Source organism: Spea bombifrons, chromosome 9, assembly GCF_027358695.1.
Source record: "Spea bombifrons isolate aSpeBom1 chromosome 9, aSpeBom1.2.pri, whole genome shotgun sequence".
NCBI classification, from domain to species: domain Eukaryota; kingdom Metazoa; phylum Chordata; class Amphibia; order Anura; family Pelobatidae; genus Spea; species Spea bombifrons.
Window position 1 is genome coordinate 1,389,102 of NC_071095.1, and position 12,557 is coordinate 1,401,658.

Here is a 12,557-nt window from a genome sequence, read left to right on the forward strand (position 1 = left end):
AAAATGTGTTTTTTTTTTTGTAGGAAGTGCTCGGCTACAAGGTGGATTACAATGTATCTCTTTACATCGCGGCGGTATTGGAATATATCTCGGCGGATATTCTGAAACTCGCAGGAAATTATGTTTTTAACATACGGCACTTGGAGATCTCACAGCAGGACATTAAAGTTTCTATGTGTGCAGATAAGGTAAGGACAGTAACTAGACTTAGTTTTATCTCTTTTTCTAATAAACTCCATTAATCTATGGATTTGGAGGCCGCCATTGTTGTCAGTCGTGTGATATTTTGGGTGACTTTCTCTGCTGAAACGCTGAGCTTATTCTTTATGACAATGCTAATGAAGTCTATTCCACCATAGACTTTATTTATATATCCAACCATTCTGTTTCCCACACCCAGTAAATGTGCCTTTAAGGTCCTGATTATTGGCTCAGACCAGTATGGGGGGTACATGAAAGTTTAAGAATTTTGGGAGGCTGTACATATGGTGTTGACTATCACCCTAGAGAAATGGAGGGTTGTCTCTTTGTTCTTGTCTAGTATTTATCTAGCATTGTAAAAAAGGTGCCTAGCAACACTTGGAAGGTTTCAAGGACTCATTATATCCCTGTCTGCCTTTTTGCCACCAGGTCTTGATGGACATGTTTGACCAGGTTGATGACATTGGACTTGTCGCCCTCTGCGATGAAGAGCCTACTTCAACCGGTGAACTGAATTACTATGAGTTGGTCCGGACTGAGCTTGCTGGGGAACGCCAGTACTTGCGCGAACTAAATCTGATCATCAAAGTATTTCGAGAAGCCTTCCTTTCCAACAGCAACCTATTCTCGTCATTAGTGAGTTTGTTTCTGCTGATTTGATATTTTTGAAAGTCACCTTTTAACACACCGCTTTATTATGGCCTTCATACCTCCCCTGGCAGCAGAGAGCGAAGATCTGGGTTCTGGGTAACTCTGCATTGACTTTTGTGTTTTGTTTTGCCGGTGATGAATGTAGCCGTCCGGCTTTATTTAATGCTCTGGCACTGATATAATAAATACTAAAAAGAATTGATGGCTCTGTCATTTGTGACCCCAGAAGCCTGTGCCAAGATCCCCAAATCTGTGAACACAATATACTATAATGCAGACCCATTGCTGTGTACTAAGAGGATTGTCACTTGTGTTTTTAGCAAACACGTTGTCTAATTTCACTCTCTTTGCGTTTTAATCGAACCTCCTTTTTTCTAGGACATTGACATCATATTCAGTAATATCTTGGACATCCATGAACTGACTGTGAAGCTTCTCGGTTTGATTGAGGATACCGTGGAAATGACAGACGAAAGTAATCCGCATCCTTTGTTTGGAAGCTGCTTTGAAGATCTGGCAGAGGTAAATGCTTTGTCGGTTCTGAGTTTTTTTTTCTTAAACTAATTTAACATTTTGCCTTTAAAAATCTCTAGTTAAAGCAAACTTTGATGGGAATATACCTGCCTGCTCCAGAAAGAGATACTTTTAGTTGGGATGCACATCCCAGTGGTTGAGACACCTGAGCACATGATGTATTAGAGGGATCGCCAGGTTGCATATGTTAATTAGATGTGTAAATTATGCACCAAAAATCTTTGTGTCTTACTGGTGTTGATCACTTGCTTTAGGAGCAGGCCTTTGACCCGTATGAAACCCTGTCGCAAGATATCCTCGCTACCCAGTTCCAGGAACATTTTAGTTCCTTGATGGCCAAACCTGCGGTTGCTCTGTATTTTCAGGTGAGTTTTCTTGTCTTAGACTTTACAGAAATTATATGGACTCCCGCTTGTCAGCTGAGAGGATCGTACTGCAAGCCTTTTTTATGTTAAAACATTTTTTTTATGTTATCACCTACTTTACTTTTTGCACTTACAGTTTACTCTAGATACATACTGTTACACAGCCTGCACATACATACATACATACATACATACATACATACATACATACATACATACATACGCATTGAAAGGTTAGCGACATCGCTTCGGTGAATAGCGTCTGTTCTTCATGAGATCCTTTTAAGATTCCTTGGTTTATGTACATACCGGGGAACTTTCTAAATGAGCTGACCCCGAGACTCATTAAATATTAACCGTTTAATAGCCCATCGTGAGGAGTCCTATGTAGTGGTCCTCAATGAACCCTTGACTTGTCATTATTAAAAGATACACTTGAGTCACTTGCATACAAGCAGGGATATCTACCATCACATACTGGTAGCAAAACCAGCAATGTAGGAGTCTTAAGTATCAGTACAGCAGTATGGAATAGGAAGGCGTCAGCTCCGGACTGTCTAACTCTGAGAATCTGCCCCTTCACCCTGTGACCCTGAGATTGGGGCTAATACCCTGATACTCGGGGTCAAACCCTGAGAGTTCCCAGGTATGATTATGCTTTGTCTACTGTTCTGGAGACCCCTTCTCCGGATGTTTTATTGACGTTCTGTAAAGAGAGAGTTTAGGAAAGGGCTACTAAAATGGCTACAAATTTCCAATATGTATAGCTTGGAAGAGAGGAACCGGTGGGTGGAACAATTAAATGTGTAAAGAGATTTAAGTACAGGAAGGAGGGAAAAAGAGGACAACAAGATGTTGTAAGCAGAACAGCCTCCTAGCGTAAGCAATGGCATGTAAACATGCAAGGCACAAATGGCTATCCAGAAGATAAGACCAAAGATTGATAAAGGTGGAATCGCTGGACAGACCACACGGGCAGTATGAACCTGTCTTCAAATTCTATGTAACCTGCCTTATCATGTTTTAACTGTGCATGGATCTCCATAAGCCTAATTAATAAATAAATTATAAAGGCACAATCCCTTACCTGGAGCTGTGGATGTATAACATATTCGGTTGAGTAACAGCTAGTCTGGATTCAAGAGACAAGGTTTGGCTGGTGGTCAGTTTAAATAAAAGAAATGACTGATAGCGTTTCTGTGCAAACATCTCTGTGACTGTGCTGTAAACCCTGTGTTTCTTTGTGTACGGACTGTCGGATCTGTGTGAGTCAGAGTTAAAGGGACAGATGTCTTCTCAGTAGAAACCAACCGATTGAATGTTCTCTAAGTGAATTCATTGCTAACATAAACGAAAGATTGTTTATTATCATTATTATTATTATTACTGCTCTTTTTTTTCTTCCTGTGTCTCCTGTATAATAAGTAATTAAACGTTGGCTCTTTATTCCCCAAGTCTATAGCTGAGGGATTTAAGGAAGCCGTCAAATATGTTCTCCCACGCCTGATGCTGGTTCCAGTTTACCACTGTCTGCATTACTTTGAGTTACTGGAGGTAAGAATTACTCTGCTTTGTGTGTTTTTGTAAACTACCATTAATCACAAATAACTACAGAAGATGTTTTAATAAAATATAGCCATGAAATCCCCTACTATTGCCTATGCTTGGTGGTAGTTCAGATTAGTACTTGTTGATTTCCGCACACGGTCCCAGACATGCCTAAATAGTCTTTGTCGCTTGAGGTTTTTTTACTACACTCATTATGATCCTGAGGTTATAGTTGCGATCTGATGATGGACACACAGAGGAATAGGAATTGCAGGTTAAAGAGCAGCTAAAGATCTCAGTGCTCGGGTTCATAACCATTTAAATTTTTGCTATTTCTAGGGAGTGAGACTTTAGTTAATTATCGTAACTCCACCATTGCACATTCCAACGTGTATAGTCCCATGTATAATCCGATCACCTCTCATTTCGCTTTGAGTGATTTATTTCAGACTCGTGTCTTTTTATCGTTGTGGTTAGCAATTACAGGAATGCAGCAAAGACCAGGAAGATGGAGAATGTTTGAAACAAGCCATCACTGCCCTCCTGAATTTACGCTGTAGCATGGAACGCATCTACAACAAGCATTCGCCACGCCGCAGACCTGGGTGAGAATGTTTGAACAGCTGACATACCTCATAACCTATATGCTATATACTGTATGACCTGATTTTTTAAGATGCTCTTTCTCCATATTTTCCAATACACACAGGGAACACACGTGGCGTCTGTATAACAGACAGATGCGCAGTAAGCACCTGGCCATCAAAAAGATGAATGAGATCCAGAAGAATATTGACGGGTGGGAGGGCAAAGACATCGGCCAGTGCTGTAACGAGTTTATCATGGAAGGCTCGCTGACCAGGGTGGGCGCCAAGCACGAGCGTCACATTTTCCTTTTCGACGGGCTCATGATTAGTTGCAAAACGAATCACGGACAATCCCGTATCCCCGGGTACAGCTCAGCAGAATATCGACTAAAGGAGAAATTCATCATGAGGAAGGTGCATATCAACGATAAAGAAGACACAAGCGATTGCAGGAATGCCTTTGAGCTTCACTCCAAAGACGAAAACAGCATTGTATTTGTGGCAAAGACCGCCGAGGAGAAGAGCAATTGGATGGCGGCTCTGATTTCACTGCAGTATCGCAGCACGTTGGATCGGATGCTGGACTCTGTGCTGATCCAGGAGGAGAACAAGCAGCCGTTACGGTTGCCCACTCCAGAACTTTATCGATTTGTTGAGGAAGACTCTGAGGAGAACATTGTTTTTGAAGACAATGTGCAAAGTAGAAGTGGGATTCCCTTCATCAAAGGGGGCACGGTGGTGAAACTGATAGAGAGACTTACGTACCACATGTATGCAGGTATGTTTGGTTTTGTCAGATGGATTTTCACGTTATTAAAAGCATACTCGTTTATTAACCCCTTCATTCCCCTATAGACGTACCGGGACGTCCAAAAAACGCCCACAAAGAAACCCCTATGGACGTCCCGGTAAGTCCAGCCCTTCGTGCAGCGTGAGGGACACATCCCTGCCGCTGCATGGGAGACCAGGCTGTCGTTTGACAGCCTGGACTCCCCCCTGGCAGCAGAAGCCGGCATCACCGGCTTTCTGCTGCCCGATCTCCCGTAACAGCTTCCGGCATGAAAGCCGGTAAGCTGTTACAGTTGAAAGTGCGCGATCGCGCAGTTGTAAACGCGCGATCGGGCATTCCCTTCCGGGTTGCGTCACTGCTCATCGGATGAGGCACAGAGACGCTGCGATCTCTATGCAGGTCTGTGAGGACCTGCATAGAGATCACAGTGTGATTGGTGCAGGGGGATCGTGGGGAGGGGAGTGAGAAACCATCTCTCACTCCCCCTCCCGTCCTGAAAGAGAAAAGCAGAAAAAAAAAAAAAAAAAGTTAATTCATTTAAAAAATAATATTAAATAAATCATTAAAATAATAATATAAATAATACAAAAAAAAATTATAATGTGAGCTGTGATGTCATTGTGACATCACTGGCATGTTCAGGAGGTCCCTAGGAGGACCTCTAACCATTTCTGTGTAAAAATAATATATAAAAAATGTAAAAAAATTAAACAAAAATATATAAAAAAAGATAATAAAAAAATTATTAAAAAAACCTTACTTCCCATTGCCCTAGCATAACATCTAGCCAGTATAACCCTCCTGCCCCCGTTCACAACCCCCAAACCCGTTAAGCCATAGGCATAAAAATTATACAAAATTGTACACCTGATAGTATGCTTCCTGGTGCTGGGGAATTCTGGAAAATCTATATAAATTAGGTATTTCTGAAATCAGGACACCTGAATTAATAAAATTGGTGTGGATTTTCCATCACTTTACCTAATTTTGTGAGGATTCAGAGGGAAAATGTAAAAAAAAATTAGTTTATTTTTCTAAACTTCGCTAGTTTTTACTAAATTTCTCATTCTAAATTTTCAGCTAATCATCCAACTATGGTATCAAACGAAAGCTCTATCTCTCCTTGAAAAAACAATATATAGTTTACATGGGTACACTATTCACAGGAAAAGAGAATCATCGCTAAACCGACATACCCCAAAAATGGCAAAATTGCTCTGGGCTTTGAGGTACCAAAAACCCCTGGGATTGAAGGGGTTAAAGCCACAGGCTGATATAGCAAGTGCTTGTGTGTGTTGGGCATAGGATTTATTCTGAAAAGTAATTTAGTGGCGATGACACCATATAGTTGTATTGAGAAGTTCAAGGGGAGATTGTACGATCATGTTGTGAGAACTTTACCATTTAAAGCAATTTATAAATGGACTTCCTTTGCAGATCCTAACTTTGTGCGCACGTTCCTGACCACATATCGATCTTTTTGTAAACCACAGGAGCTACTTAGCCTTCTCATTGAAAGGTATGGCTTACATCAATAAATTACCAGAGTTGTTTAAGAGGAAGAATCCTTATTTTTTTAAAGCTGAAGCTCATGCAAAAGTTTAGATATCATAGGCATAGTTCAACAAACTACTTTTTAGTATCGCACCGTTGTCTTCTACATCTAAGCAACTAGTGTGACGATCTATATTACATTTGGTGGTTACTGATGCTATATATCTTTTGTTCAAAGCAAAAGTTCTTTTCATTTCTTCTTCCGCCGTACGCCTTGTTTAGGTTTGAGATCCCCGATCCTGAGCCAACAGAAGCGGACAGGATGGCCATAGAGAAAGGAGAACAGCCCATCAGCGCCAACCTTAAGAAGTTTCGCAAGGAATATGTTCAGCCGGTGCAACTCAGGTTGGTGATATTTGCAACAGATAATTCACTTGCTGCATTTTGGATTTGTCAGTCGTACAAATTGCAAACTTGTAAATTTAAGGGGAACATCTATTAACTAGATCAATGGTTTCGCACCTAAATGTTAAAACTTGTATTAAATGTCATTATATTTGGCAAGCTTAGAATACAACAGATCACGGGGTAATGGTTAAAACGTCCGGTCCTCTAGAAAGGTATTTATCGGTTCTGATAGCAGTCAGGCTGTTAAAGTTAGTTGAGTTAGGTGAGAAGTTGCATGCAGTAGGTAAAACAGACTAAGAATCCACAGGAGGAAAGAACTTAAGTGTTTATAAAAGGACCTCTATATACAAGCGATGGTGTGCAAGGTACTTTGCCGGCCTGAGGAACAGGATCCCCTACTGTATATAAGGAACATGTGTTGTCTCCAAGACTTCTGAGAACGAATAATCTCTTACAGGGTATTAAATGTTTTCCGGCACTGGGTTGAACATCACTTTTATGATTTTGAAAGAGATGACGAGCTGCTCGACCGATTAGAAACGTTTATTTCAAGCGTTAGAGGTAAGAGCGTTCAGCCTGACCTTCTGAATTATTGGTAATACTATGATACTGAAACGTGTTTCTAAAGGTTATTTCTTCTGTAACGTAAGTCTCGCAGGATGACTGTACCCACCACTGATCACTTTACACCAGGGGTGTCCAACCTGCGGCCCTCCAGCTGCTGCAGGACTACATCTCCCATAATGCTCTTTCAGCTAAGGGGCTGGCTGAGGAGGATGGGAGATGTAGTCCTGCAGCAGCTGGAGGGCCGCAAGTTGGACACCCCTGCTTTAGACTGTGTATTATGTTCCGCAGTTAGGGACTTTGTCTCAAAATGCAGGATTTGTAGTAAAAGATTGCCAAATTCCAAATATTGCTTTATAAAAAAAAACTACAACTACCAAGAGTCATAAACAGATATTTGCCAAAATCTGAATCTCCCTGAACGCTGTCAGTGTACATCATGTGTCTGCTATATACAGATTCAATGTAGTTCTCCCCCCCCCCTTTTTTTTTTCTTTTAGGAAAATCAATGAAGAAATGGGTAGATTCCATAGCCAAAATCATCAGAAGGAAAAAGCAAGCCCAGGCAAATGGCGTGAGCCACAATATCACTTTTGAGAGTCCGCCACCACCTATAGAATGGCACATTAGCCGAGCTGGCAACGTTGAGACCTTTGACCTCATGACCCTTCATCCAATAGAGATTGCTCGGCAGCTGACGCTGATAGAGTCCGACCTATACAGGTGGGATCCCTGTTGTAGGCTCATGTGATGCTGTAATTTATTATTGCCATGGGCTACTCTGCATTTATGATGGTATTCATTGATAGCCACGGATCAGAGGGGCATGCAGGAGTCAGCCTTCTATTACTGGAATGTGTAAGATTGATGAATTCCTCACATTTTTTTGTGTTTTATGCATTTTTTGCAGCACATTTAGCATCTCACCTCCTGAGAGTAGAGCTCATGTTCCTTGTTTTGGGCTTTGTTTCTTTCAGGGCAGTCCAGCCATCTGAGCTTGTGGGCAGCGTGTGGACTAAAGAAGACAAAGAAATAAACTCTCCCAATTTACTGAAGATGATCCGCCACACCACCAACCTCACACTGTGGTTTGAAAAGTGTGTTGAACTTTAATGGACTCGTTTGAATTTAAAATTATGTTTTGGTGTAGACTAGGAAAGGCAGGATAGGATGGAGGTCTCAGGTTTAGGAGGTGGGGGGGTTGCTCAACAGCTGGTTTGAGATACTTGTAACATGAAAATGGACATTATCATATTCATTCTAGAGAAGAAAATCCTAAGAAGTTTGTGCTACGTGTTAGTGGACTGATGATACATATGGTAGAATCATTTGAAATATAGAAAGGAGCTCAACAAAGTACAATAGGGAAGTCATCTTGAAAAGAGGATAACAATTATAGGACAAGAGGTTAAAGTCGAAAGCGTAGATGGAGCGTGTGGATGTTTTACTTCACTTAGGTGGTAGATAAGTCCAACAAACTTATAGCAGAGGCGGTGTTGAAGCATTCATGGAATTGACATGAGGCGATCCTGAACATCGAACAGGACCGAGGTCCGAATAATGGTTCAGGCTTTTATAGCAGTTAGAAACTGGAAGGCCAGATGTGCCGAATATCAGTAATAAAAGTAACGTAGAGTAACCTGAGCTTCCGGACTTCGAAGTTGTTTGCCGCTAGAAAGTAGTACTAACCACTTTGGACTTCGATATTTGTAGGAATCATGAGATCAATAATTGGATGTCCCTAAGAAGAAGACAAAGTAATTTTTTTTGTCTCACTCTAGATGTCTTGTGGAGACAGAAAATTTTGAGGAGCGAGTAGCTGTGTTCAGTCGAATTATTGAGATCCTCCAGGTCTTCCAAGACTTGAATAACTTCAATGGAGTGTTGGAAATAGTGAGTGCGGTGAACTCCGTTCCCGTGTACAGATTGGATCACACCTTTGAGGTTAGTGTTATAACCCCCTTGCCTCGTGTGTGTGACACAAGCATACAGTCTAATGATTTCAGGCACAAGACGTTATCACCCTAATGACACGTAAACATGTGTATTTTATGTTTGTCGGAACAGTTAACTTACATACGTGTCAGTACAACACAAATATGAAAATACACAGAAAAATCCACTTATACACCAGGAAGCTTGCATTACTGGGAGGTTGGGATACAAGTGTCCCAGCAGAGGTGGTAGAGGGCAATAGAATGAAGAAAGTTAAAAAATGTATGGGAAAGGCATATGGCTATCCTGAATCGAAGACGAGACCAAGGACCAACTACGGTTTTAAAGCCTTTAGACAAGAACATTTGCAGAATAGATGGGCCCGTGGGTTCTTACCTGCCATGGAATCCCATGTCCATAAAATTGCACAATGCTTAGCCTGTCTTTACTTATTAATGTAAATTACAATGGAGCTTCTGTCTGAATAATTATTAAAATGGTTAGGGTGTCACAGCAGTTATTTCCACTTCTAAGTAATGCAAAAGTATTGGTCTGTCTTAAGGCGTTACAGGAGAGGAAAAAGAGAATCCTTGACGAAGCTGTGGAACTGAGTCAAGATCACTTTAAAAAATATTTGGCAAAACTGAAATCCATCAACCCACCATGTGTGCCTTTTTTTGGTAAGTTACACTTCCGCGAAGGGACCTTGTAGTAGGTGTTTAGAGTAATGAAGGCGTTTGCCAAACGTATCATGGTGAGGTAATTGGAGTTTGTGTGTTTCCAGGAATATATTTGACAAATATTCTAAAGACCGAAGAAGGTAATCCAGACTTTCTGAAGAGATGCGGGAAAGAACTCATCAATTTTAGCAAGAGAAGAAGAGTGGCTGAAATCACGGGAGAGATTCAGCAGTACCAAAATCAGCCTTACTGTCTGCGGATAGAACCAGAAATTCGGGTAGGGAATAACGTCTTTCTAATGCCTGTTTGCGCGTCTCAAAAATGTTTGTTTGTAAGCAAAGCTGCTTACCCACCTCCCTCGCAGCCGCTATATTGCACCCAAGCCTCTGACCCTCTCATTTTAGACTACAACCTCTTGTCCTAATGTTCCTCCTCCTTTGTTCTGTAAGTTGTTGAATCAATGTTTGTATTTACGCGTTTCTATCGCATGCCTTCTGTCTCTCACTTCCCCAAACGGGGTGAAATCCTTTAGTCGTTTATGATTGCCGCTTATCTCTGCTTATCTTTTTCTTTTAGAGGTTCTTTGAGAATCTGAACCCGATGGGGAACACGCCAGAGAAAGAGTTCTCCGACTATTTATTTAATAAGTCGCTAGAGATTGAGCCACGAGGCTGCAAGCAACCGCCCAGATTTGTATGTTCTTTGTTTGCCGCTGTCTCAATAACCAAGCAAATCCAAAATGGTGCCAAGTTTGTGACTAGCATCCTATTGTTTATTTCAGCCAAGAAAAACCACATATTCACTCAAGTCTCCAGGGATCAGACCTAATAGTGGGAGACATCTGTCATCTTCCAATACTTTACGAGGTCACCCAACACCTCTGGAGAGAGAGCCTTACAAGATCAGCTTCAGCCGGATCACCGAATCGGAGCATGAATCTACCACGTCTCCTCCTATCTCTCCCAACACTCCTTCTACTCCTCCAGCATCTGCCTCTTCTGAACTCAGTGTCTTCTTAGATAATGACCTCAACATCTCAAACGGTACGTTGTATCTTTTGTGCATGCTCTACTACATACAAGGTTCTGCTTGCTTGATTGCGTTGGAGGGTTTCATCCTTTTGGCCGTGGAGGCTTTGAGAATGCTTGTCCCTGTTGCTCGTTATTCTGGCTCTGAAACCTGGTTCCTCTGAGTGTTCATGAAGAACATGTATATATCAGAAGCCCAAAAAACATCTGCCACTTCTGCAGAGAAGCTGGTCCATCTGTCCACCACCCCTTGAAGTTTAATTTTATTAAAAGTAGCTGATGGTGGTAAGCACAACGTGTTCTGCTTTGCCTGTGCGTATTCGCGTTGTGCCTTCTGCACGCTGGAGCCAGTCCAGCCGATCCCCTGGAGGAGCGGAGCGTCGAGATGGTTCTCATGGGGTCGAAATGCCAGGGTGTGTGAGATGATGTCTCCATCGGCGAGGAGAGGTGCTACGTTTCAACTTTGTTTACAAATAAATATTTGAACAGTCTGTTATACGTTTTTCCTAATGGATGTATTTTTTTATTTTTCAGGTAGCAACAGTATTTTTGCTCCTGTGTTTTTGCCAAGTTCCAGTAAGTGTTTTAACGTTTTTTCTTTGATGTTACGCATTGATAGAGACAAGATTGTTGGCAGGATAATTGGTTGAAAACTGTATTTGGTCACCATGGCAACCAGATGAACCCCCCCATCCAATATTTTCTTGGATGTATCAAGACCCAATGGGGAGAACTATGCACGATGTACTAAAGATGACTTTCTTTGCCCTTGCCCTTTAAGGCTCATGTCTGATATGGTGTCATGGAATGCTGTGGTATTCGATTGGGTTAAATTCCCCTGCCACTGCAGGAAGTCTGCTCAGTGTAGCTACTACTGTGTAAAAAAAAAATATTTAGAACTTAAACCTCTGTCCTCTTGCCCTCGTCTAAAACGCTTCATCGATACCGGCATTATTATCCGGGCTTTTGTTTTAATTATGTAAGTCATACATTATTTTAGTAGTCCTTAGCACATATGCTCTGCATTGAGAATTTTCTGTGCAAAGTATTCTATAAGAGTTCATGTCACGTCTGTAAAAATGCTGTTCCCGGACATATTGGTTACGTTTCGCATTGCGTGTTCTTTCCAGAGTCCTTTTTCAGTTCTTGCGGCAGTCTGCACAGGTTAAGCGAGGAACTTGTGCTTCCGCCTCCGTTGCCTCCGCGAAAGAAGTTTGACCAAGATACAGCGAGCCTGTCTGTAAGTACAGCCGTTTGCCACTAGGGGGCAATACGAACCAAGATGGCATATACATCTTCACACCAGTCTACCCACTCAGATAATGCTATAAAATCAATCCAAGGTCTATCACCTTACTAAACACCTATAGTGTGTCTGGTGCCTGGGTAGTCATTTGTATGTTATGCTATATTAACCTTTTTTTCTGTGGGTTTTATAAATTAGAAACATTCCGGACATCTAAGAAATTGCAAAAACAAACCGCACCAGTGTTCTCTAATCCAAAGGACATCATGCAATACAAAGTTTGTTATAGACCTGTGTTAAGTGAATACAATGTGAAATCAACAAAATATGATTACTCTCCCCCCCCCAAAAAAGTTTTATGGTCTCGAAAGTTTGTCGGCAGAGCAAACTACCTCGTAAAAAACTAGAAATCCTACACAGCCCGACCCCTTCGGCAATGGGTATAACGTTTATTTTTATTAAAATACAAAGTATTTTTCTGCGTTTCCGTAAATAGTTAAATGAGAGATCGGTTGCAGAAATATTT

At 41.5% G+C, this 12,557-nt stretch overlaps 1 protein-coding gene across 1 annotated transcript in view; it reads left to right on the forward strand.

Moving 5' to 3' along the window:
- SOS2 (SOS Ras/Rho guanine nucleotide exchange factor 2) overlaps positions 1-12,557 on the forward strand; it is a 28,618-nt gene that overhangs the window by 15,288 nt on the left and 773 nt on the right. Inside the window, exons 4-22 of the mRNA XM_053475307.1 lie at positions 24-188; positions 631-837; positions 1,231-1,374; positions 1,641-1,751; positions 3,207-3,305; positions 3,777-3,904; positions 4,009-4,664; positions 6,114-6,195; positions 6,453-6,575; positions 7,036-7,139; positions 7,643-7,865; positions 8,120-8,239; positions 8,924-9,086; positions 9,640-9,757; positions 9,862-10,034; positions 10,334-10,450; positions 10,539-10,800; positions 11,320-11,361; positions 11,916-12,025. Coding sequence (XP_053331282.1) covers positions 24-188; positions 631-837; positions 1,231-1,374; positions 1,641-1,751; positions 3,207-3,305; positions 3,777-3,904; positions 4,009-4,664; positions 6,114-6,195; positions 6,453-6,575; positions 7,036-7,139; positions 7,643-7,865; positions 8,120-8,239; positions 8,924-9,086; positions 9,640-9,757; positions 9,862-10,034; positions 10,334-10,450; positions 10,539-10,800; positions 11,320-11,361; positions 11,916-12,025 — 3,147 coding nt within the window. The remainder of the gene's footprint in view (positions 1-23; positions 189-630; positions 838-1,230; positions 1,375-1,640; positions 1,752-3,206; positions 3,306-3,776; positions 3,905-4,008; positions 4,665-6,113; positions 6,196-6,452; positions 6,576-7,035; positions 7,140-7,642; positions 7,866-8,119; positions 8,240-8,923; positions 9,087-9,639; positions 9,758-9,861; positions 10,035-10,333; positions 10,451-10,538; positions 10,801-11,319; positions 11,362-11,915; positions 12,026-12,557) is intronic.